General features: G+C 43.9%; 1 protein-coding gene and 1 long non-coding RNA gene across 2 annotated transcripts in view; one reads left to right on the top strand and one right to left on the bottom strand.

The window, feature by feature from the left end:
* ca10a (carbonic anhydrase Xa) overlaps nt 1–26,359 on the top strand; it is a 496,009-nt gene that overhangs the window by 405,116 nt on the left and 64,534 nt on the right. The window contains exons 4-5 of the mRNA XM_034193590.1: nt 668–853; nt 22,567–22,662. Coding sequence (XP_034049481.1) covers nt 668–853; nt 22,567–22,662 — 282 coding nt within the window. The remainder of the gene's footprint in view (nt 1–667; nt 854–22,566; nt 22,663–26,359) is intronic.
* LOC117530708 lies at nt 19,208–26,119 on the bottom strand. The gene is made up of 3 exons (XR_004566430.1): nt 26,002–26,119; nt 25,826–25,841; nt 19,208–19,231 (listed from the first exon to the last, which is right to left on the bottom strand). It is a non-coding gene; the product is annotated as an uncharacterized LOC117530708 (long non-coding RNA).

Raw genomic sequence — 26,359 nt, 5'->3', positions numbered from 1 at the left:
AACCCGGGCAGCGCCGGGTTCCCCAGCTAGTACATTAAAAATATCAAAAATGTCATTAATTTTCAAATCCTTATGACAGAGAAATATAACTGAGGCTTAACGTTTTACTGTTTAAATATGAACTTTATCACAAATAGCTGTAAATATAATCAACATACGCTTGTGCATACGTATGTCACACTGCCTTCACTCAGACTGGCAGCTGCTGTGTCTCAGCATTTGTATATAAAAGGGATGTCTCATTTATTTTGGCCCTGCCTAGCTATTCTCTTGTTGCTATAGAACATCCGCTCTGATGGAAAGTGAATGGCAACTGGTTGCTTTGCCTCTGTCTCTTGTAGCTAATGTGACCAAGGGATGATGGGGATCCCAGCCATGCTTGACTGCATTGTAAACACTGCTGTTCGAGTGCCCTCTGATGGACGAACTAAATCATTTCTAGCAAGCAAAGTGTTTTTCTACCTTGTTTATTCAGCTGATATTAGCACACAGCCGATATATCGGTTGGACGCCATGTGTTTATTTGCTAATATTTGACAGACGCGCTTTAATTGTTGCAGTGTGGTTCTCTTTGTACTCATTCTGGTTCTGTCGATTCTGTCATTTGTCTTTGATGGCATGATGATGCATTTGTGTTGCTGAGTCAGTCTCCTCTGCTCTTCCTCAGGTGGGAGGGACGATGTACAACACTGGCCGCCACGTCTCTCTGCGACTGGACAAGGAGCATCTCGTTAACATCTCCGGCGGGCCGATGACGTACAGCCACCGTCTGGAGGACATCCGGCTACACTTCGGCAGTGAGGACAGCCAGGGCTCAGAACACCTCCTGAACGGACAGGCCTTCTCTGGAGAGGTGTGTTCTATCACATGTAGCCAAAACACTTTGGCGTAAACCCTGTTGAGGCGCTGGTGCTGAACGCACATTCACTGCCATTTTAAAATGCTGACGATAAACAAATAGCCTTCTTGGCTTTGATGATACCACAAAATTCCGAGTCGCTGCGCTGTCACTGCTTTCCTCCACCGGCTTCATGTGAATAACCAATTTGTGTAGTGACAACATAATTGCAGTGTTGACAGGCAGATTTATATTAATTAATGTTGATAATTTATCCTGCCTCAGAGTGTGAGAGCTGATCCTGAAATACAACACGAGTGTTTACTGCAGTCTTCAGCGCGGACGGCTGATGCGCCTCCACCTACACACGCGCAGTCTATCGAACCTCCTGTTTGGCTTTCATTTGGTATTTCAGCCCCTCTTCACTCAAAGATTTGCCCTTTGGGAGCTACATTGTGTTTGTGGACACATTCTGAGCACAGCACAGAAACTCTGAAGAGATTTGCACTTCACTGCTGTTTTCTCAAATGTCACACCGTTGCTGTGTTGCACACAAAGCAACCCCAAGGTGGAGGCTTACAGTGTTAAACCTGACCTAACCCCCCCCCCCCCCCCCCACAACCCCACACCTGATGGAAAAACTCCATAAAACCAGCGTGATTCTGAACCTGAAGAGCCAAACATTTTACAGTTTGTAGCAGCTCCAAACAAGGTAAATTCCTATCAGCAGTACATCTGTCCAAGCTTTGCACCCAGTTTGGATTTTAGGACCGAGTCTAAACTTAGGACTCAGTCTGAACTGTCAGATTTAACCCAAAGGTCAAGACTCATAAGCCCCAAGTCTGAAATTTACGACTCAGTCTAGACTTTTGGACCATCACAATGCAAGTGATACTCCTCATCCAACCTCCCCTAAACAACTGTTCATTTGACACAAAGTCATGGCAACAGTACCAAGAGATCCACCAAAGAGACCTGGTACCAAAGACATCCAGATGTCAGCTTAGGTCACAGGTTAAGGTACCTTGACAATGCATGCGTTTAACCTTCTGGGGCCGACGCCAACATATACGATGGGTAAGACCAAGCTTTACTAAATTATAAATAACTTTTTAATGATATGAGATAGAAACATACTTTTTTTTTTTGCTGAAAAGTTACCTCCGCGGACTTTCAAGCCAGCCATCGGCCATCTTTGTACTCCTCATAGAAGCTGTGTGATGACGTGCGCAATGTGAGTGTCCAAATCGGAATTAGTTCACCGTCACATGGTTTTCCAAAATCCAATCGTAGGGCAGATTTACCTCACGTGAAAAGCCAAAGATCGTTTTCAGGAGTGATATGTTACTAGTTGTCCCATTTGAATAGCCCCCTCGGTGCTCCAATGCGTACATACTATTCCAGTGTGCCCTGCGCCATTACGCACAGCAAAAGTGAAAGGAGACGGAGCAGATGAGAGCCTCTGATGACCATCTCACGTGCTCAATCAAAGAGTGTGTAACTGTCAGGATTGCTCCACTAGTTTGCATGTGAATGTTTCTGGATAACTCTGTTGCTTTCTCGGCGTAAAGCACTGTTTACCATATCATAATAACAAAACGCATAGACCATTTTGTATATATTGTTCAATTCATATTGTTTATAAAGTGTCAAAAACAGTTGTTTATTATAGTTTGCTGTGTGTTTTGAATAAATGTGTGTGGAAAATTATTTTTCGCTTTATTTTTTACTTTCTTATTTCTGATTGTAAACCTTTATTACTTGTAAAACACAACAAAAACATATATATTCTGAAAGCACAGGTTGTCCTGAAAAAAATAGACATAAAACTTGATTGTGGGATGCAGGGAGAGCTGTTAACAGCAATAATAAAACATTTATGCCAGGCGAGTGAACTGTCCAAAAAAATGCCCTCGGACCCCAGAGGATTAACGTGGAATTCGTCGTGCCAATGCGACCCCGCTGTGTCCCGCTGGACACTGCGTTATATAAAATAATTATTTCATAGCGGATTAAACATTTGCTCTCAGAGTTTGGCAGGTGAAACCACCAGTGATTGCTTCTGGAATCACAGAGGAATTTTCTACAGCTGCAGCTTTTCTGTCTTGTGTGCTTCATGACGTGGAGAACGCATTTGGAATCATCTTAAAGGTCATTATTTATAATATTTATTTACTAATGGCTTGGTAAAACAGCTGCATTTTCATTCCTTCCTATAAGTATCTGTAAAATTATGTTTATTATAGATTTAACATCTTGTCATGAGCTGCGATGCGCTGACGCAGTGACGCGCACTGACACTCAGCGTTTTTGAATTGTTTGCACAATGTTTACATGTAGTTCACAAAATGAATGCGTGCCAGAGATTTTGAACATTTCAAAAGTTTCTTTGCGCACTTGCATGCAGCCGTGCACAGTTTACAACAGTTTACAATGAGTTTATGTTCTAGCACGGCAGATTGCATGCCAGTGCACGGATCACATTCGTACAATTGTCAAGGCACCTTTAGAGTCCAAGTCCCGCAACCATACAGTAAGACAGGATCTACTCCGATCACCGTACCGCCTCTGGGGTAATACTGCCCCTGTGGCTGATGCTGGTATTACATCTAGTGTCTGCATTTCTTAAATTTTGAAAAATGTACGTGCATTAACACTGTGCGACATCAAACGTGCAAACGTGTCATTAACGCCTGTGTGTTGGTGAAGTCCTGCATTCTCAAGGCTGGCTTCATCTGCTGGTGCTTTCATAGAACACATCGCCGCAGTGATGATACTTTTGTGTTTACCCACAAACAAGTGACCTGTTCTTATCACTGGTCGCAGTTCAGTCATTTAAGCATCAAATCACTGTTGTTGTCTTGAGCCAAAGGGATGTTTTCCATCTCGATAATAATGTTCCTCCTCAGTGACATGAAGCTTCAAGGTCCAATAAGATGCTTGAAAATGGGAAAATGCGCGAAATTCTGTCTGTGTCATCTCAGTTTGTAATTGAGTGTTGGCTGTGCATGTCCTTGAAACATGAACAAAGAGAGCAATATTAAAAGTTTCTAAAGCAGAGTGTTCTTGTGAAGTGGCAGCCCTGTGGGAGGATGTGGCGGCAGGGACGTGCACGTTTGAGTGGGTGCATGAGTTCTCCAACGCTTTTATCTTTCAATCACTCCTTTATATCATCTAACTCATCACGCCTTTCTCTCTGCTTTCCATTTTACCTCAGCATGCGCACGCTGTTTGATTTAAGGTTATTTTAGACCGCGGCGCATATATACAAAAAGATTAAAATTCACATTAATGACCAATAAAAGCAGCCCTTCAGAATGTCGTCTGCATTAAGAATCGCTCCTGCAGTTTGTCACGGCCAAGCACAAATACACAGACATGTAATTTACCTTCAGAATGTGTAGCTGTCACACCTCCACTCACAGTAAACTGTTCGAGAAAATGTCTACGACTGACCTCTGCGACAAAGTAAGGAAGTGGGCGGAGCTGCACGGGGCCTAATAATCTGCTTTTAGTCGTGAACACGTGTGTGAGGTGGAGTGTGCATTAGCTGACTGGTTGTTCTTCTTGCACCTGGAGGTTAATTTATTCTCTGCTGCTCATCTGCTTCTCGCCTGAAGCTGTTTCTCAGTCTAATCTGAAAATGAAACACCTTGGTATTTTAATAAGTGCTAAAATATTCCAAATGTTGTCCTCTCCACCAAGCATGACTATTTTACTTCACACAGAGATCACTCGTACATCCACCTATTCTCTGCTTTTAACAATAAACAGGCTTCAATTATACTAAAAATTAGTCAGACCGATATGGATTTTTTGAGGCCGATGCTGATGACGATATTTGGATGAAAAAATGCTGATAATCGATAAATCGGCTGATTTGCCGATAGCCGATAAATCACCCGATCAGCTGAATGTTTCAACCTCTTAGCAGTAAATGAAAGTTTTCATGCTAGAAATAAGGTCTAACACAATGTGGGCTTAATAAAAAGCGTGACCGACGCAATGAAGCACATCACATTACTACATAAACTGAGTTAATCAAACTGAGCTGAACTGAAACGGGAGAAATGTGGGGTTATGTAATCGCAAAGTTATTACAAACAATATCCTTATAAACTTACTTGTATGCTTTTGTCAGCCAATCAGTGCAGTGTGACGGTGAACTACGGGGGCCGGTAATGAACACATTTAAGCAGGGGTGTAAGCAGCTCTCAGTGGAATGGAGTCAGAGCTCCATCGACTGGACAAACGGTGCAAGGACATTTTACATTACCGACATAAACATTATTCCAGTAACTGTTCTGTTTATGAGAAATTATCGGAGTTCTTTCGGCAAGATTTTGGCCGATAGTGAGTACTTTGAAAGGGCTTATATCGGCCGATAATATCGGCCAGCCGATATATCGGTCGGGCTCTACTAAAAAATACTGCAGTACTTTTAATGTTCAGTGGTCGTATTCTCTCTCTCTCTCTCTCTCTCTCGCTCACACACACACACACAGACAGACTGGAAGAGTTACAGGACTTGGCTGATGATAGGAAAATGTGAGTCTGCTGCCACCGTGACGTGAGATGGCAGAAAATGGATGAATGAATGAATGAATATATATACAGTGGAACCTCGGTTTTTGAACAATTTGGTTTAAGAACATCTTGGTTTAACAATATTTTTTTGAACAAAAATGCATCACCTTTCGAATAAAGTCTTGGTTCACAAACACCTCCACCACAGTAGGTGGCAGTAATGCACCGTGTTGGGTGAAGACTAAGAAGAAGACTAATCATATTTTTGGGGACTACGCTGTGGTTCTAACGGTTTACTTTGTTCTGGACATTAAAAGTTATGAGCCGCGTATTTTTTTGCAGTCATCATACATGAAGTGGAGGTAACGGGTGCAGGTAACGACAGCTAAAAGTGCTAATGCGGTTTAGCATACAACATTAAAATCACTGCAATAGAGGCGTCATATCAATTCAGAAGTTGAGTTACCTGATGTTCTACGGTCTCTTTGTACAGATAAGGTGAAACTAAATTATCCATTTTATTATAATTACTGTACAGTATTTGTGTAAGATACTATGCATATTCTTTGTATTTGGTCTGCCTTTTATGCATGAAATGCTAGTAAAAAGGTAAAATCACAGTGTTCTTTTGGGGCCAGGAATGGATTAATCCATTTTACATGGTTTCTTATGGGAAAATTGGTTTTGGTTAAGAACAACTCGGTTTACGAACAACATTTAGAAATCAATTAAGTTCTAAAACGGAAGTTCCACTGTATCATAAAATAAATGTCACATGCAAATAAAAAATCTGTCAAAACCATCAATGTTTAAGTCTGTATCTTCTGTATAATGCGAGTTATTTACACTCGGGTAACGTATAAATCGCAGCTCGTTTGCTGCTGCTTCTTGAAGGAACGACATGCAGATCACTGTTCTTCCTCTTCACGCGTCACTTCATTTACAATTTCATGAATGCTCACCGACGGGCTCCTCAGTAATACCGCCCCTTGCTGTTTGTCTTCTTGCAGTGACCATGTGACAGTGAACAGGGTGAAATTGTTTGACTTGTTTATCGCGATATTTATAGGCGGTAGGAATAAACGGCGGGTCTAAAAAACAAATCGGAGAACATTCTTACTGTCAAAGGACTTGTTTGTTTAGAGCCAATCAGCTGCATCAAGTAACAAATATTCTATGTTGCATTCACACTATGATGGGAAATTCAAGCGTTTCCACCATTAGACGTCGATAGAGGACGAACGGTCTGATAATGCTCAAAGTGATTGTTGTCCAAATGTTGCAGAGTGTAACATGATTAAAATATCTCACGTTGGCTTAGAACCTTTCAGTGCATTTTTTAAAACTGTGCAGTACTCATTTTCTAAAGTGTACTTTAGGCATTTGGATTGATTTTTCTTGCAGCCACCCTCTGGTCTCATTTCAGTGAGATGGAGGCTTGACACCTTTGGTGATTCATCACAGCACAGAATTCCTGCTTTTTATTTTTGTCAAAGCAATACTGAAATACGTTCTGTTCGGGACTGTTTCGGAAACTTTCAGTGTTGCAGTGTTCAGGGACATTGTGACATTTGAGAGAGGTAGTTTTCCAAAGTCATCTTTAAAACAACCAGTTCTCCTTCACTGTGTAACCGCGTGATGCTTCGCCAAACACTGATCGTCTCCACAAATTATTTTGTCTCATATGTGCCTGAAAACAAGAAAATACTTCCAGTGATGGGGTGAACACTTGGAGAAACATGATTTGGGACTCGGTAAACCACAGTAATGTCTTTTCTTTGCAGTATGTCCTTGAAAGTAGCAACAAGAAGAGTTTTGAGAAAGTTTCATATTTGTCCCTGTGTTAGTACACAATAAGGAAATTATTCTAACTATTATACAGCAGTAAACTGGAAAGAAACCAGTTACTGGCTGAAAGGATGCATGTCATTAAAAACACAAGCTGTGATTGGCTGATTATTTGGTATTGACAAAGCAAATTGAGTACCTGATCCAACATACAGTAGTGTTCAGAATAATAGTAGTGCTATGTGACTAAAAAGATTAATCCAGGTTTTGAGTATATTTTTTATTGTTACATGGGAAACAAGGTACCAGTAGATTCAGTAGATTCTCACAAATACAACAAGACCAAGCATTCATGATATGCACACTCTTAAGGCTATGAAATTGGGCTATTAGTAAAAAAAAAGTAGAAAAGGGGGTGTTCACAATAATAGCAGTGTGGCATTCAGTCAGTGAGTTCGTCAATTTTGTGGAACAAACAGGTGAATCAGGTGTCCCCTATGCAAGGATGAAGCCACCTGTTGAACATGCTTTTCTGTTTGAAAGCCTGAGGAAAATGGGACATTCAAGACATTGTTCAGAAGAACAGCGTAGTTTGATTAAAAAGTTGATTGGAGAGGGGAAACTTAAACGCAAGTGCAAAAAATTATAGGCTGTTCATCTACAATGATCTCCAATGCTTTAAAATGGACAAAAAAAAAAAACAGACGCGTGGAAGAAAACGGAAAACAACCATCAAAATGGATGGAAGAATAACCAGAATGGCAAAGGTTCACCCATTAATCAGCTCCAGGATCATCAAAGACAGTCTGGAGTTACCTGTAAGTGCTGTGACAGAAGATGCCTGTGTGAAGCTAATTTATTTGCAAGAATCCCCCGCAAAGTCCCTCTGTTAAATAAAAGACATGTGCAGAAGAGGTTACAATTTGCCAAAGAACACATCAACTGGCGAAAAAAAGAGAAATGGAGGAATATTTTGTGGACTGATGAGAGTAAAATTGTTCTTTTTGGGTCCAAGGCCGCAGACAGTTTGTGAGACGACCACCAAACTCTGAATTCAAGCCACAGTTCACAATGAAGACAGTGACACATGGTGGTGCAAGCATCATGATGTGGGCATGTTTCTCCTACTATGGTGTTGGGCCTATATATCGCATACCAGGTATCATGGATCAGTTTGGATATGTCAAAATGTTATGTTGCCTTATGCTGAAGAGGACATGCCCTTGAAATGGGTGTTTCAACAAGACAATGACCCCAAGCACACTAGTAAACAAGCAAAATCTTGGTTCCAAACCAACAAAATTAATACCTCGCAGATGTGAAGAAATCATGAAAAACTGTGGTTATACAACTAAATAGTAGTTTAGTGATTCACAGGATTGCTAAAAAAGCTGTTTGAACATAATAGTTTTGAGTTTGTAGCATCAACAACAGATGCTACTATTATTGTGAACACCCCCCTTTCTACTTTTTTTTACTAATAGCCCAATTTCATAGCCTTAAGAGTGTGCATATCATGAATGCTTGGTCTTGTTGGATTTGTGAGAATCTACTAAATCTACTGGTACCTTGTTTCCCATGTAACAATAAGAAATATACTCAAAACCTGGATTAATCTTTTTAGTCACATAGCACTACTATTATTCTGAACACTACTGTAAGTTCATAATGCACAATTTATCAACACAGTTGACTAAAATCATCATGGTGTAAGTTAGCATTACCGTGCATTCTACTAGGTCTTATCACAGATACGGTCTACACTGGGTTGTGTTTTCACTGTAATATCACTAAATTGTGTCATAAATGGTAGTTTTTGAGTGATTATATTAATAATCCTGCACAGATTGTTGTCTACTGTGATGGTTTGTGAGTTTTACAGACGCACGCCGCAGTGACTCTGACGGACGGCCATATGGATGGAAGGCGTCATTTCCAGTCCAGCTCTTTTAAACCCTCTCAGCCGTAGCGCTGAGTGGCTCTTCCACTATCGACGAGATGTCTTCGTGCTTCCCTACACTTGAGTCATCACGCCTTAAGCGTGCTGCCGTGCTCTCCCGCACACGCTCTGACTCCACACATTTACTCGCCAGTGACCCTTCAAACCCGACTCACGAGTGTCTTAAATCCTTTCCTTTCGGTGACATGCCTTGAACGACTTTTGGCCCATGAGCGCAGGAACTCACACAAAGAAAAATGCATCTGGAAGTGTTGGCGGTATATTTGCACCGTTTGTCATCAGTCAGCAAAAAGGCTCCCGTAACAGTTACTGCAGAACCATGTTGGAGATCTCTGCTTCCTTTGGAATCCAGGACATGATGTCCATTGCAGTTCACAGGTTTAAATACCGTGTCCTGAAAAGTTTAAACGGGACTTCCTGGATCGTGTCGCTCGTAGAAACAGTGCGGGATGCTGTGCTGCTTTCGGTTTGGATGTTCCTCGCAGTGATGTTTGTCTGTTACTCTCTGGTGACTTAATGCAGCGTACCTGTTAAGTGGGCCATCACGTTTCTGGAATGAGGACGCTGCGTCTGTCCGCCTGCACACGGTGATAAATGATCACTCCTGGCACTTCCTTGATCTAATTACTGTCTCCTCCCACTTATTTCTTCTGCGTTTGGCACATATTCTCGCGTTAATGTGGCCCTCACCGGCCTTTTATTGCCCACCAACAGCAAACTATCTGCAGTTTGTCGTGGAGGGAAGGCGGCAGCGTTGTTTTGGCTGCGTCTGCCGCTCTCACCTGGAACTCTAATCAGATCAGCACGGGCACTAATCACTTCCTCTCTTGCCTTGATTGCATTTATAGACGTTCTGTTGCTCTGCGCTCGCCCAATCGAGCATTTCACAATTACTCTCCTCTTCCATTTGTTTATATCCTCCAGTAGAGACGCAGCCAAACTGACTGTGGATCAGGTGCCTCTGGGAAGGATCGGAATATTACCATGCTTCCTATGTGGTGCAAATAACAAATTTAACAGCTTCGGCTTCTTTAGTATTACCGGGAATCTGTCTGAGAGATCAGTAGGTTCGAATCATTTGGATGTGGAAAAGGTTTCATGTAGAAATTAAAGAAATGATTCAGACATATTTATAAATCATTCTGTGTAGAAGTTAGTTCTTGTAGAAAACATTTTCTTCTTTTCAAAGTGTTAAACATCAAATTAAAAAAAAAAAATCTGGTTTGTTTCTGTTAAATTTCTAAAATTGTGTTTGTTATACTCACAGTGAAAACGCATCTATACAGTATGATATAAATTACATAAAATTACCGGGTACAGCTTAATGAGTTAGTTACACCCATCAAAAATCTAGGCTCCAGTCTCCCATGTGCCTTCTAGCAAACTGTAGATGATTCATTTAGTTATTTATTTTAATACTGTTCCACCGTGAAACTGTTGCATGATGCACAGTTCCTCCAATCACAGTCACAGAAGCCTATATAACTACTTCAGAGTTGTCTGGGTGACTTGGTGGCTTCTCTCACTTGTCTCTTCCTTTCACACTCACTCAATTTTTGAGAAGTGCCTGCTCCAGATTTATCAAACAGCGCCATACAGCTTGTATTTTTTAATGAGTGATGGAAATGTTCATGTATTCATTCCCTGGTTAAAGAAAACTGGCCACAGTTTGCTACAGTCATAAATGCTTTAGATATTTTTGGGAATGGTGATGCTTATTTTCTGTTAAAGTGGGTGGGGCTGAAAACCTGATGTCACAGCTGTTTCAGATCCAGATCGCCTCCAAAAGTCAGTGGAGTCTTCCATGCCCTCATATCTATCTGTGGTGCAAATTTGGTGAGAATCCGTGAAATAGTTTTGATGTAATCCTTAAAAGCCTATATAAAGTGAAATCTGGGTCCGGATCACCTCCAAAATTTAATGGAGTGTTCCATGGCCTAATATCTATCTGTGGTGGAAATGTCATCAAAATATGTGTAGTAGTTTTGACGTAATTCTACTAACAGACAAATAAATGAACGCTGATGATTTTATTACATCCTTGGCGGACATAATAATATTTTTTTTAATAGGGCAATGTTTCTCAGATGTTTGTAGACCACTTAACCAATTAAAAAAAAAAATCTCACAGACCATCCAACTCTCCAAATACCCCAAAACAGGAATTATTTACATACGAATTGAATTATAATGAAAATAATACACATAAGCTACAATCTACAGTATTAGACTCTGGAGTTTGAGAACATGTTTTTGTTAGAATATGATATTAATTCAAACTGATATTTTACCAATATACTCATGGACCACTAGGGGTCACTTGCGGACCACTCGTTGAGAAAGGCTGCTGTAGGGGGCGCCACTTTCATACCTTTGAGTTAAATGAACAAACATTTTTTTCTGCAATCATTGTCCTCATTTAACAGACTCGAGTTTTCCACCAGTTAACGCTGCGGGTTAAACAGTGTACTTGCCGCTGCGTCAAGCCACAAACATTTGGTGATTCTTTGGTGGAGAAGGTTTGAAGACCGCAGGCTCCTTGTTTAGTTTCCACTTGACAAATTGGAAGCTGAGCGGTTCTGTCTGCCCCACGTAGTGATGCCCATTAAAAGGCAGGAGCACTGAAGAGCTGGAACCCATGAAGCGTCGGTGTCAGTAAAACATTAACCTCGCTGCACTGCCACTGCCTCTGCCGCCACCACCACCGTCAGCCTGTGAATGGGCTTCTCCTCTTTACACCTCTCTTATTTTATCAACATCCATACTGAAGGTTTTTTTTTTTTAAAACACTATGACTATCGCCAGCTTTTTCCTAGGAAATTGATTGTCCGGGTAAATCCCAAAGAGTTGTTGCAATCGATTTTGTACTTTAATTCTTCTGACAGGATGTAGCAAAATGGGAGGATGTTGGTGTATAAGTGATTTTTGCCTTCAGGCAAAGTGAGATGTAATAAATTATCCATGAGGATGGAGACCTTCCTGGTTTCCCGAGTTTTAAAACCGACAGTGGAGCCTCGCCATCATGACATCTGTTAGCCTAGCACCAGTGTATTGCACTCTTGTGTAATTCATTGCAGTCCGCGGATCCTCCCAACTGATCTAACCAGATATCTCAACAATAAAACACTTTTATTGAACAGCCAATCAAAAGTTGCGCTGTTACTGGTGATGTCTAAGGTCAGAAAAAATGTTAAAAATGGAAGCAGCTATACTGTGTGTCCTGAAGGCCAGCTAGCTTGCTAGCACATGTGGTGCCATCCATCCATCCATTTTCTTCCGCTTTATCCGGAGTCAGGTCGCGGGGCAGCAGCTCAAGCAAAGCAGCCCAGACCTCCCTATCCACACACACCTCCCCCCAGCTCCTCCGGGGGAACCCCAAGGCGTTCCCAAGCCAGCCGAGAGATGTAGTCCCTCCAGCGTGTCCTGGATCTTCCCCGGGCCTCCTCCCAGTGGGACGTGCCCGGAACACCTCTCTCAGCGAGGCGTCCAGGGGGCATCCGGAAAAGATGCCCGAGCCACCTCCAACTGACTCCTTTCAACATGGAGGAGCAGCGGCTCGACTCTGAGCTCCTCCTGAGTGACCGAGCTCCTCACCCTATCTCTAAGGGAGTGCCAGCCACCCTGCGGAGGAAACTCATCTCAGCCGCTTGTACTCACGATTTCATTTCTTTCGGTCATGAGCCAAATCTCATGACCATAGGTGAGGATCAGAATGTAGATACGATCGGTAAATCGAGAGCTTTGCCCCCCCTACTCGGCTCTCTCTTCACCATGACGGTCTGATACAGTGACCGCATCACTGCAGATAGCTGCACCAATCCGTCTATCGATCTCACGCTCCATCCGTCCCTCACTCGTGAACAAGACCCCGAGATACTTAACTCCTCCACTTGAGGCAAGGACACTCCCCGACCTGAAGAGGGCAAAGCACCTTTTTCCGGTCGAGAAACCATGGGCCTCGGATTTGGAGGTGCTGATTTTCATCCCGGACGCTTCACACTTGGCTGCAACCACCCCAGTGCATTGCTGAAGGTCCTGAGTTGACGAAGCCAACAGAACCACATCGTCCGCAAACAGCAGAGATGAGATTCTGTGGTTCCCAAACCAGACCCCCTCTACACCCTGGCTGCGCCTAGAAATTCTGTCCATAAAAATAATGAACAGAACCAGTGACACAAGGGCAGCCTGGCGGAGGCCAACGTGCACTGGAAACAGGTTGCACTTACTACCGGCAATGTGAACCAAGCTCCTGCTGTGGTCATACAGTGACCGGATAGCCCTTAGCAAAGGACCCCGGACCCTGTACTCCCGGAGCACTCCCCACAGGGTGCGCCGAGGGACACGGTCGAACACCTTCTCCAGATCCACAAATCACATGTGGACTGGTTGGGCGAACTCCCATGAACCCTCGAGCAACCCGACGGAGCATGAGAGCTGGTCCAGTGTGCCGCGACCAGGACGAAAAACCACACTGCTCCTTCCTGAATCCGAGGTTCGACCATCGGTCGAGTTTCTCATCTCCAGTACTCTGAATAGACCTTACCAGGGAGGCTGAGGAGTGTGATCCCCCTATAGTTGGAACACACCTCCAGTCCCCCTTCTTAAACAGAGGGAAACACCACCCCGGTTCTGCCAATCCAGAGGCACTATCCCCAATCGCCACGCAATGTTGCAGAGGCGTGTCAGCCAAGACAGCCCCACAACATCCAGAGAATTAAGGTACTCAGATGATTTCATCCACCCCAGGAGTCTTGCCACGAGGAGCTGTCTAAACACCTCGGTGACTTCGGCCTGGGTAATGGATGAGTCCAACCTCTGAGTCCCCAGTCTCTGCTTCCTCTTCGGAAGACATGACAGTGGGATTGAGGAGATCCTCGACAGTACTCTGTGTAGGCTCTCAGTTGTCCAGGTTTTCCATAGTAGAGAAGCTTAAATCTTCGACTGGACTGGGTTGCTTGACACGAGGACGTTTTCGACAAATCGCAGAAGCTCTCCTCAGCTAAAATTCTTGCTCTGGTGGTCTGACTTCTGTCTTGACTCTTGTAGAGAGAATAATCAAGAAGTCACAAAAGCTGGACTTTTTAAACCTAACCAGACCCCTCCTACCGAAGAGGCAGACTGCTATAGGCTGGTGACTAAACAATAGCTCTAATTAGCACCTATTTGCTCTAGTTAACAACCTCCTAATGACAGGGCAGCTGTCCCTCTCCTGATGGCTCCCTTGACGACTCTGCTGATGACGTGAATGACTCATTACCATGAATAAAAGACTGAAACTGCTTTGACCTGAGTACCCCATTGTAACACAGGGGATTAAAGCGTGTCTCAGACCCCCCTCCCGGTTAAGGCTAGGTTTCAAACGTTTCACAAAGAATGCCTCCTTGACCCCTCTCTCAAACCATTTCTTCTCTCTGGCTAATATTTTAACTTCCCTTGTCCTCAAACGTGTGGTTAGTGTCTTTAGGTGGCGATGAACTGCAGACTGAGGTCCTCTGGGTGCCCTCTCTGCGGTGCTGGTATAGCCTTTTGTGTAAAGGTTGCTTAGTCTCACCTATGTAGTGTTCGTTACAGTTTTCCTGACATCTGATAGAATACACTACATTGCTCTGTTTGTAACTAGGGATCCTGTCCCTTAGGGTGAACTAATTTCTGTCTCAAGGTGTTAACCGGTTTAAAGTAAACTGGGATTTGTGCTGTCTGACGATCCTCTGTAGTTTTTCCCCTACTCCTGCTAAATAAGGGGAGAGACACTCCTCTTCTTCAAGATCAAGATGGCGCCTGTGTTTGGCTTCGCCGTCGCTGCTGTCCGCGTACCTGTTGTGTGTGTGTTGTTGATTGTCATCCTTCTGGTCTACGATGGTCTTGCTGCTCGCTGTGTGTATGACCGTCAGGCTCTGCTCAATATCCGAGCTTCTATGGAGAACTATGGGGCTTCATTCATCGTCTTTTGGTGATGAGCTCTTTCGGTGGCCTCCGTTTGTGCCGTTAGCCGGTGATGCTAGCCCAGTCAGCGCTACAGGAGCTCCCGCGGCGCAGAGAAGGCGGGGGAGAAGAGCCGGTGTGCAGGTGAGGCTGAGGCTGTTCTGGAAACGCGAGTTGTGGGAAAATGTCGTCGATCCCGTTTGATCAACTTGCTTTCTCCGGACGTGTGGATGTACGGCCCATCTCCCTCGCTGGATCATCACCGGCGGCCCTGCTGTCTCCGTCAGGTTTCCTGATTTTCCTGCGCTGTGGTGGCCCCCCGCTGGCGTGTGAAACCCGCAGGCAAGTGGTTCGTCTCTGCGGGTCCTGTGTGCCTTCCCCCGGCAGTCTGCTATGGAGAATCCAGCTGCAGCTCCTCTCAGGATGGCGCTGTTAAATGCGCGCTCCGTTGCTAACAAGACTTTCATTTTGAATGATTATATTCGCTCCAAGGACCTGGAATTTTGTTTCTAACTGAAACCTGGCCGAGGGAAATGGAACCCGCCCCCCTCATTGAACTCTGTCCCAAAAATTTCTGATTCTTCGCCGCGTTTGTGTGGACGTGGTGGCGGACTTGCTGCGGTCTGTAGGACCAGCTTTGTGTGTCGACGTGTGAGTTCAGAATCGTTTCCATCTTTTGAATCACTGATTTTAAAAGTTGGGAGAACTAATCCTTTTTATTGTGTTTTAATATATCGTCCACCTGGTCAATGCACTTCCTTCCTCAAGGAGTTTAGTGACTTTTTATCTACAACTCTCAAGCTGTCCAGACATTTAATTGTTGGTGATTTTAATTTCCATGTTGATGATGCTTCTGATAAATCTGCTGCTAAATTCATCAGTCTGATGGAATCTTTCAACTTGATCCAACACGTGTCTGGCCCCACACAGCAAAGGTCATGTTTTGGATCTTGTTTTTACTCTGGGTCTTAATATTGAGTCTATTTATTCTGAGGATATTTTTATTTCTGATCATGTTTGTATTCTTTTTAATTTGTCTCTTAATCTGGATTGTCCGTCTGCTCCTCCTGTGATCTGCTCTCGCATTTTTAATCATTTTACTGCAGATGTATTTCTGCTGCTTTTAACCTTGATGAGTTGTTTAGTTCAGATGATGTTGATATTTTAGTTAATTCTTTTAATCATCATTGTCTCTCAATTTTGGACAGAGTGGCTCCTTTTAAAACGACACGCCCCTCTAACTCCTCCCCCTGGATGAATGACAGTATTCGTAGTGTTAAGAGATCATGTCGGAAAGTGGAGCGGTTGTGGAAATCTACAAAGCTCCAGGTCCACCTCCTTCATTTAAAGGAGCTTTTAATCTCTTTTAATAATATGGTGAAAGATGCGAGGGCTGCTTATTTTTCCACTTTAATTTCTAACAGCCGACGGAATCCAAAAATTTTGTTTGACACAATCAGAGACATTGTTACACCTGCATCCCTGCTGCTATCATTCAGTCAAATGAAGACTGTGACAATTTTTTGTCCTTTTTTATCAGCAAAATTCATGATATCAGGGCAAATATTAATCCCTCTCTTTCTTCTTCTGTTCCCTATCTTACCCCCATCAGTTCTGGATAGTTTTAAACCTATATCACTGAAAGAGCTCACTGGTCTGGTGGACAGATTGAAACCTTCCTCCTGCCCACTTGATATCGTCCCTACCTCCTGTTATGTGTCGACGCGGGTTGAGGAGCGAACCTGCGTCTGACGGAACCCAGCGCTAAAATAACCAGAAAGCGGTTCCAATAACAAAAACAATTTATTTTTCACCCTCTGGTGCATAATAAAGTGTAGAAACTAAACAGCGTCATTCTGGTGGAGTGAAGGCTGGCACGCTCTCCAGCGCCCAAAAGGATCGAAGCCCGGTGCTTCTGGACTCACTATTACCACCAAACACCCCCCAGGTGGACACGACAAACCGACTCTCTGCGAAGGATAGAAGAGGTGAGGTAAGTCAGCAGTTACAACTAATATCCTTTAAAAGACACACACTGTCAGCAACACATTCAGGTCTGTATTTTAAGCTTTATGCAAATGAGCAGCTTCTCACAACAGGTGGAGGATCACTTGTCCGCACGCCACAGCAGTGAGAAGCAAGCTGCACAATTCTCATCACAATTCAAATATACTGCGCAACAAAATACCAAGTTACTATCAACAAGTAGTCAAACAATCACCTCTGATGTGTGCTGACAGCATGTGTCCCTCACCCTTCCTGCTTCACAGGCTCGATGTGTCAAACCCAGGCGCGGTCCTCAGCGTCTCACAAACGAACATCACAAGGTCGAGTTCCCGGCAATTCTGCTTGAATCACACATGACTTAAATGCAGAACGCCATCCAGTTATCTGCTTCAGCTGAAAGTCTTTAAGGCTGCACGTAAGCACCATTCACAGGTGCTGCACATTATGTTGATGAGGGTGAAGGACTCTTCAGGCAGCACCTTCTCCACAGACAAATCAGTTTTCATGCCACCTGGAGAGCAAAGAAAAGAAAAGAACACTAAAATGTCCAGCCACACCCCCCAACACACAACACCTCCTTTTTTAAAAAGGTCTTCCATTCTATTGGCCCGGTTGTCTTATTGATAATAAATAGATCACTGCTTTCCGGCTATGTCCCTCAGTATTTTAAACAGGCAGTTATTCACCCTCTTTTAAAAAAGCCTAATGCTGATCCTTCACTCCTTCAAAATTTTAGACCAATTTCAAAGTTGCCTTTTATTTCCAAAGTCTTAGAGAAAGTGGTGGCCAAACAGCTTAATGAGGTTTTAGCTGAACATAATATTCTTGATAAATTCCAGTCTGGGTTCTGCCACTTGCACTCTACAGAAACTGCCCTTCTCAGAGTTTCAAATATTTTAATTTCGCAGAGATGCAGGTGAATATTCTGTGCTTGTCCTTTTGGATCTCTCTGCAGCTTTTGACACGGTGGATCATGGAGTCTTAGTTGAGAGACTAAGGACTTGGGTGGGCATTTCTGGGTCTGCTCTGGACTGGTTTTTGTCTTATCTTTCACACAGGACTTTCGCTGTTGCTGCTGGTAAATTTATGTCCTCCTCTGCCATGCTATCCTGTGGTGTGCCTCAGGGTTCTGTCCTGGGACCTATATTGTTTGCTCTATATTTGCTCCCACTTGGTCATGTCTTGAGTAGTTTTAAAGATGTCTCCTACCACTGTTATGCAGATGACATCCAGCTGTACATCTCATTCACTCCTCAAACGGTCTCTAGGGTATCTGCTCTTCAGAACTGTGTTGAGGTTATTGGTGACTGGATGGTGGCCAACTATTTGTCCTTAAATATAGCAAAGACTGAGGTCCTTGTTTGTGCCCCTGACGAGTTTGTTCCCACTGTGGTTGGGAATCTTGGTTCTGTGGCCCCTTTTGTTCGCTCAGCAGTGAGGAACTTGGGTGTTACATTTGATCACTCCCTCAATTTTGACGCGTATGTTACCCGCCTGGCACAGTCTTGTTTTTTCCATTTGCGCAATATTGCTCGTCTGCGCAGCATTGTGTCTCGGGCGGAGATGGAGATGATCATTCATGCATTTGTGTCATCACGTTTGGATTACTGTAACTCTTTATTTTTTAGCCTTAGCAAGTCCTCTTTGGACCGCTTACAAACGGTTCAGAATGCGGCTGCGAGGCTGCTGACGAGGTCATCAAAGAGGTCACATATAACCCCAATCCTCTCCTCCTTGCACTGGCTCCCCATCCATTTCAGACTCCAATTTAAAATTCTATTACTGACTTTTAAAGCTCTGCATGGTCAAATGCCATCTTATATCACCAAGCTATTACATCCATATGTGACAAGTAGGTCTCTGAGGTCTTCGGACCTGGGCCTATTGGTTGTGCCTAGGACAAGACTGAAACCAGGGGAGACTGTGCTTTCGAGGTGGTGGCACCTAAATGTGGAATGCATTGCCTTTGGACCTACACTCCGTGGACTTTGTTGAAACATTTAAAGTGAAGCTAAAAACCCTTTTGTATAGGCTGGCTTTTACCTAGTTTTTATGGTTTTATGTTTCTGCTGTTTTTAATTTCTCTGTTCTTATGTGAAGCACTTTGTGATTTCTATCTTGAAAGGTGCTATATAAATAAACCTTACTTACTTACTACTTCTTGTCTCCGTCTCCTGTCTGTCTGGTCTCTTTGTTCTCTGGGACTTCTGCACTTTGTCCAGGGACCATCGTGGTTACCCACATACTGTGAGGGCTTTCCGGACAAGTTGTTGTTCCTTAGCCCTTCCCTCTGCCGTTGTGGGCACCTGTAGGGCTCTGTGTTGAAGCGTCCTGATCACCCCGAGCTTGTGTTCAAGGGGGTGGTTTGAGCCAAGAGCAGATATTGGTCAGTGTGAGTTGGTTTTCTGTAAACTCCTGTCTGGAGCTGCCTGTTCTCTCCAATCGTAACATCACAGTCCAAGAAGGCTAAATGGTTGTTTCTGGCATCCTCACGTGTGAACTTGATATTGGCGTCCACCGAGTTGATGTGTTCTGTAAAGTCCTCAACTTCCTGTTGCTTGATTTTAACCCATGTGTCATCAACATATCTGAACCAGTGACTGGGAGAGATGCCCGTGAAAGATGTCAAGGCTGTCTTCTCCACTCGCTCCATGTACAGATTGACCACAATGGGGGATACCGGAGACCCCATTGCACAGCCATGAATCTGCCTGTAGTAATTCCCCCTAAACAGGAAATACGTGGTGTTAAGACAGATCTCCAAGAGCTGGCAGATGTGGTCTGGTGTGAGTTTGGTCCTTTCAAGTAGACACATCCTCCAGCAGTCTCTGCCTCACAGCTGAGACAGCCTCAGTGGTGGGGATGCAGGTGAACAACGAAGTCACATCAAAAGACACAATTGTTTCATCTGCCTCCAGCTGCAGGTCCTTGATCTTGTTCACAAAATCTTGTGTGTTCTCCACATGGTGTTCTGAGTTACCCACTAGAGGAGCCAAAATCCACTTGAGGTGCTTGGTCACATTGTACGTGATGGAATCTGTGCTACATACAATAGGCCTGAGTGGCACGTCCTGTTTGTGGATTTTGGGCAGTCCATAGATGCACGGAGTGGCGTCCCCAGGGTACAGTCTGTAGTATGTCTGCCTGTCGATGAGTCCCTCTTTCTCCAGGTTTTGGAGGTAGCTAATGATTTTCTTCTTATAGCCGCTCGTGGGGTCTCTCTTCAGACGTTCGCATGTATTGGAGTCACTGAGCAAGTTTGATCTTGGCCTCGTAGTCAGATGTGTTCAGGACCACCGTGCATCTGCCTTTATCCGCTGGCAGGATAAGGATGCTTTGGTCCTTTTGCAATGCTGACAAAGCTTTCCGTTCTTCTCCTGTGATGTTGGACTGAGGAGGCTTAGCACTGTTCAGCACTGCTGTGATTCTTAGTCGAGGTCCCCAGCTTCTGACTCTGACAAACTATGTTTAATGGCTGACTCTACTGCAGTGATGTAATCTACTGTCGGTATATGTTTAGGGGTCACTGAGAAATTTAGTCCGCACCGTAAACAGTGCTGGTGGAGAGCTGCTTCCGCCTCCTGAGGTGTCGGACGGTTTGCCAGAATCTCTTCGAGGCCGACCGATAGTCCTCCTCCATAGCCTCCCCGAACTCCTCCCAGACCCGAGTTTTTGCCTCTGCAACCGCACGGGCTGCGGCACGCTTGGCCTGCCGGTACCTGTCAGCTGCCTCTGGGGTCCCACCTACCAACAAAGATAAGTAGGACTCCTTCTTCAGCTTGACAGCATCCCTTACTTCCGGTGTCCACCACCGGGTTCGGGGATTGCCGCCGCGACAGGCACCAGAGACCTTGCGACCACAGCTATGAGCAGCCGCATCGACAATGGAGGTGGAGAACATGGTCCACTCGGACTCCATGTCTCCAACCTCCCCCGGGATCTGGGAGAAGCTCTCCCGGAGGTGGGAGTTGAAGACCTCGCTGACAGAGGGTTCCGCCAGTCGTTCCCAGCAGACCCTCACGATACGTTTGGGCCTGCCAGGTCTGACCGGCTTCCTACCCTCCCAGCGGATCCAACTCACCACCAGGTGGTGATCAGTCGACAGCTCTGCCCCTCTCTTCACTCGAGTGTCCGAGACACGTGGCCGAAGGTCAGATGATATGACTACACAGTCGATCATCGACCTCCGGCTCAGGGTGTCCTGGTGCCACGTGCACTTATGGACACCCTTGTGCTAGAACATGGTGTTCGTGATGGACAAACTGACTAGCACAGAAGTCCAACAACTGAACACCACTCCGGTTCAGATCGAGGAGGCCGTGCTTCCCGATCACCCCCCTCCAGGTCTCGCTGTCGCCGCCCACGTGGGCGTTGAAATCCCCCAGGAGAACAATGGAGTCCCCAGTCGGAGCACTATCTAGTACCTCTCCCAGGGACTCCAGGAAGGTCGGGTACTCTGCACTGCTGCTCGGCCCGTAGGCCGAGACAACGGTGAGAGACCTGTCCCCGACCCAAAGGCGTAGGGACGTGACCCTCTCGTTCACCGGAGTGAACTCCAACACTTGGCGACTGAGCTGGGGAGCAATAAGCAATGCGACCACAGCTGTCCGCCTCTCCCCGTGGGCGACGCCAGAAAAATGACGCGTCCAGCCCCTCTCCAGGAGCTGGGTACCAGAGCCCAAGCTGTGCGTGGAGGTGAGCCCGACTATCTCTAGTCGGTATCTCTCAACCTCCCGCACAAGCTCAGGCTCCTTCCCCCCTAGCGAGGTGACATTCCACGTCCCAACAGCCAGGGGCTGTGAGCATGGACCGGGCTGCCGGGCCACTCGCCCTCGACCGCCATCCAATCCTCTCTGCACCCGACCCCCATGGTCTCCTCTGCAGGTGGTGAACCCACAGGAGGGCGGGCCCACGTCACTCTTTCGGGCTGAACCCGGCCAGGCCCCATGGGCTAAGGCCCGACCACCAGGCACTCGCGCGCGCCCCCCAACCCCAGGCCTGGCTCCAAGGTGGGACCCCGGCTCCGCCATACCGGGCGACGTCTCAGTCCTTGATCTTTTACTGGTCATGGAGGTTCTGAACTGCCCTTAGTCTGACCCGTCACCTAGGACCTGTTTGCCTTGGGAGACCCTACAGGTAGCACAAAGCCCCCGACAACATAGCTCCTAGGACCATCCGGGTACGCAAACTCCCCCACCACAATAAGGTGGCAGCTACCACATAGCACCACATAGCACATGTGGTGCTATGTGGTAAAATACATCTGCCAGAGTTTACAGGTACAAATACATTACTTCCAGCTAATTGTTAATTTATTATGCAGGTATTGACTGAGCTGGTTAGCTAGCCTAGCCCAGTTAACGGAGTAGCTCACTAAGCCAGCTAATTGGCTTAATTAGCCTGCAGCTGGCTTTAAAGTACATATTGATATATGTAAGATTGGATGTTTCTTGGTTTGTGATTTTACTGAATAATTTATAAAAATAATAATAACTGACTCGCTATGCTTCCTCTCTGGTTGCAGGTCCAGCTGATCCACTACAATCACGAACTGTACACAAATTACACGGAAGCAGCTAAAAGCCCCAATGGCCTCGTCATAGTGTCCATCTTCATGAAGGTGAGTCACGTGTTCAAACGTAACTGACATACGTGCACACCGTGTTTGGCACTGTGATCCAGAAGGTTCCTGATGTGAATTTTTGTACTTCGTTAAAGTGGAAGCAAATCCAGCAGGACAACAACCTCCGTATTTGGTGGAAACTGTACTCTTTTCTAAAGAGCGGGTCTGAAGCCCAAAGGAGAGGGTCCACTAGTCCTAGGGTCCACTGGTCCTAACCCCTTTATATTATTTGATGGTGTATATTACAACCCCAAATTGATTTTAAAGTTCACAAATAAGTGTAATACTTTCAAATGCGTAGCTAACAAACCAGATCCACTTTTGTTCAATTTACAAAAATAAAACTTGTGATTCTGTTGACATACACCATTTAATTGTACTCTTGTCTATAAATCTGTTGAATTGAAAACCAATAAATGGTAATTCATCAGAATTAAATGGGTTTTGTTTTAATTGTCACACTTTTTTAGCATTATCTAATGTACTTTAGTGCAACATATAGCCTACCATAAATGTGAAAACATGCGCTCTTTAATACTCAGACTAGGATAAGTAGACCCTAGGACTAGTGCACCCTAGGACTAGTGGACTCTAGGACTAGTGGGAAGTTCCCAGCTCAAATGGGGTCTTCCAAATGTCGCCATCCTGGCAATGCCTGACTCTGACTAAGTCCTGACCAACCCATAAAGGTGTAAAGAGGTGGAGCATGAGCAAGACCAGTATGGCCTGGTTGGGACAAATAAAGCCAGAAGCTAAAGCTAATGCTAATAGGCTTTGATGGGTGGCTTTGATGTGGGTATTTAAAAACTACATTTAACCGACATACTGCCTCAGTAACCATGGGATAACAGGGTAGCTAATGGTGTCGCTCTCTGTACCTGCTAATTATTGCTAACCATGCTAATATACAACATAAATAATATTACGAGCTTGTGCGAAGCTTGCTCATGGTACAGGGAGTCCCAAACAGGAAGTTCCAAATTTTGAGTCCACAATGAAACAGGAAATGTCAGATGTTGAACACTTCCTGGATTGACAAGACAGGAGATGTTGTGGGATCTCTCGGGAATTCAATGGCAAGTTGAGACTGAAATAGGAAGTGACAAATTTTGAGCCCACAATGAAACAGGAAATGTCAAAAGTGTTTAACTTTGGAAAGTTTTTTTTAACCTGTTTTTTGTATGTTGTTTTTGCTGTTGTATTTAATCCTCTGTAAGGTTTCTGTGCAACTTTTTGTTTGTGTCATTAAATAATAATTTTTAAAAAGTCAAATGTTGAACACTTCCTGGTTTGACAATAAATGGGATCTCATGGAATCTCACAGGAATTCATTGGGAGGTTGAGACTGAAACAGGAAGTGCTAAATTTTGAGTCCACAGTGAAACAGGAAATGCCAAATGTTGAACACTTCCTTGCATGGGTGTAGGTGCAAGATTAATCTCTTTTATATTTACACTAAAATGGAAGCGTACATTTGATAGTAGGTTTGCACTCTTATTTGTTGTTTATACAACCCCTGGCAAAAATTATGGAATCACCGGCCTCGGAGGATGTTCATTCAGTTGTTTAATTTTGTAGAAAAAAAGCAGATCACAGACATGACACAAAACTAAAGTCATTTCAAATGGCAACTTTCTGGCTTTAAGAAACACTATAAGAAATCAAGAAAAAAGATTGTGGCAGTCAGTAACGGTTACTTTTTTAGACCATGCATAGGAAAATAATATGGAATCACTCAATTCTGAGGAAAAAATTATGGAATCACCCTGTAAATTTTCATCCCCAAAACTAACACCTGCATCATATCAGATCTGCTCGTTAGTCTGCATCTAAAAAGGAGTGAACACACCTTGGAGAGCTGTTGCCCCAAGTGGACTGACATGAATCATGGCTCCAACATGAGAGATGTCAATTGAAACAAAGGAGAGGATTATCAAACTCTTAAAAGAGAGTAAATCATCACACAATGTTGCAAAAGATGTTGTTTTCACAGTCAGCTGTGTCTAAACTCTGGACCAAATACAAACAACATGGGAAGGTTGTTAAAGGCAAACATACTGGTAGACCAAGGAAGACATCAAAGCGTCAAGACAGAAAACTTAAAGCAATATGTCTCAAAAATCGAAAAATGTACAACAAAACAAATGAGGAACGAATGGGAGGAAACTGGAGTCAACGTCTGTGACCGAACTGTAAGAAACCGCCTAAAGGAAATGGGATTTACATACAGAAAAGCTAAACGAAAGGCATCATTAACACCTAAACAGAAAAAAACAAGGTTACAATGGGCTAAGGAAAAGCAATTGTGGACTGTGGATGACTGGATGAAAGTCATATTCAGTGATGAATCTCGAATCTGCATTGGGCAAGGTGATGATGCTGGAACTTTTGTCTGGTGCCTTTCCAATGAGATTTATAAAGATGACTGCCTGAAGAGAACATGTAAATTTCCACAGTCATTGATGATATGGGACTGCATGTCAGGTAAAGGCTGGGGAGATGGCTGTCATTACATCATCAATAAATGCACAAGTTTATGTTGATATTTTGGACAATTGAAAGGATGTTTGGGGATGATGAAATCATGTTTCAAGATGATAATGCATCTTGCCATAGAGCAAAAACTGCAAAAACATTCCTTGCAAAAAGACACATAGGGTCAATGTCAATGAGCAGATCTGATTTGATGCAGGTGTTAATTTGGGGGATGAAAATTTACAGGGTGATTCCATAATTTTTTCCTCAGAATTGAGTGATTCCATATTTTTTTCCTCTGCTTGGTCTAAAAAAGTAACCGTTACTGACTGCCACAATCTTTTTTTCTTGATTTCTTATAGTGTTTCTTAAAGCCAGAAAGTTGCCATTTGAAATGACTAGTTTTGTGTCATGTCTGTGATCTGCTTTTTTTCTACAAAATTAAACAACTGAATGAACATCCTCTGAGGCCGGTGATTCCATAATTTTTGCCAGGGGTTGTAGTACCCAAACGTAGATTTTTGGAGGGTTGATACAAATATTAAAAAAAATACAATACTGATACATCTGCCCATATTGTGAGTTACTATTACGCTTTGTGTTCTGTTCACTTCCTTATATTTTTATGTTCTTTCAGTCTTACACTTTAAAGTATATGTATTTATCTATATACATAAAGGGCTACGTCTGTCTGGGATAAACTCCCAAACTATAATATGTAGCCCTAAAAACTATATATATTCTGAATCCCCATGACATGGGGAACAAACTGGTACCATGTTTTTTTAAGTAGAACTGAAAATTACCCCCAAAATAGTCATTTATGTAAGACCATGCAGTGTTGTGCCATGTACGATAAACTTCCAAACTATAATATGGAGCCCTGAAAACTATATATATTCTGAATCCTCATGACATGGGAACAAACTGGTACCATTTGTTTTAAAAGTTGAACTGAAAATTACCCCCAAAATAGCCATTTATGTAAGACCATAGTATTGTACCATGTGCTTTTCATGCTGCCCCTTCTTTCTGTCTGTCCGGGATAAATTCCCAAACTATAATATGTAGCCCTAAAAACTATATATATTCTGAATCCTCATGACATGGGGAACAAACTGGTACCATTTTTTAAAAGTTGAACTGAAAATTACCCCCAAAATAGTCGGCTGTGGGTATCACAAGGCAGATTCAAATTTCCAGCCCTGTATATGTGTTG

This window comes from Thalassophryne amazonica, chromosome 18 (assembly GCF_902500255.1).
Source record: "Thalassophryne amazonica chromosome 18, fThaAma1.1, whole genome shotgun sequence".
In the NCBI taxonomy this organism is placed as follows: Eukaryota; Metazoa; Chordata; class Actinopteri; order Batrachoidiformes; family Batrachoididae; genus Thalassophryne; species Thalassophryne amazonica.
Note: the sequence above shows the minus strand (reverse complement) of the source record. Positions and strands in the feature narration are given on the sequence as shown.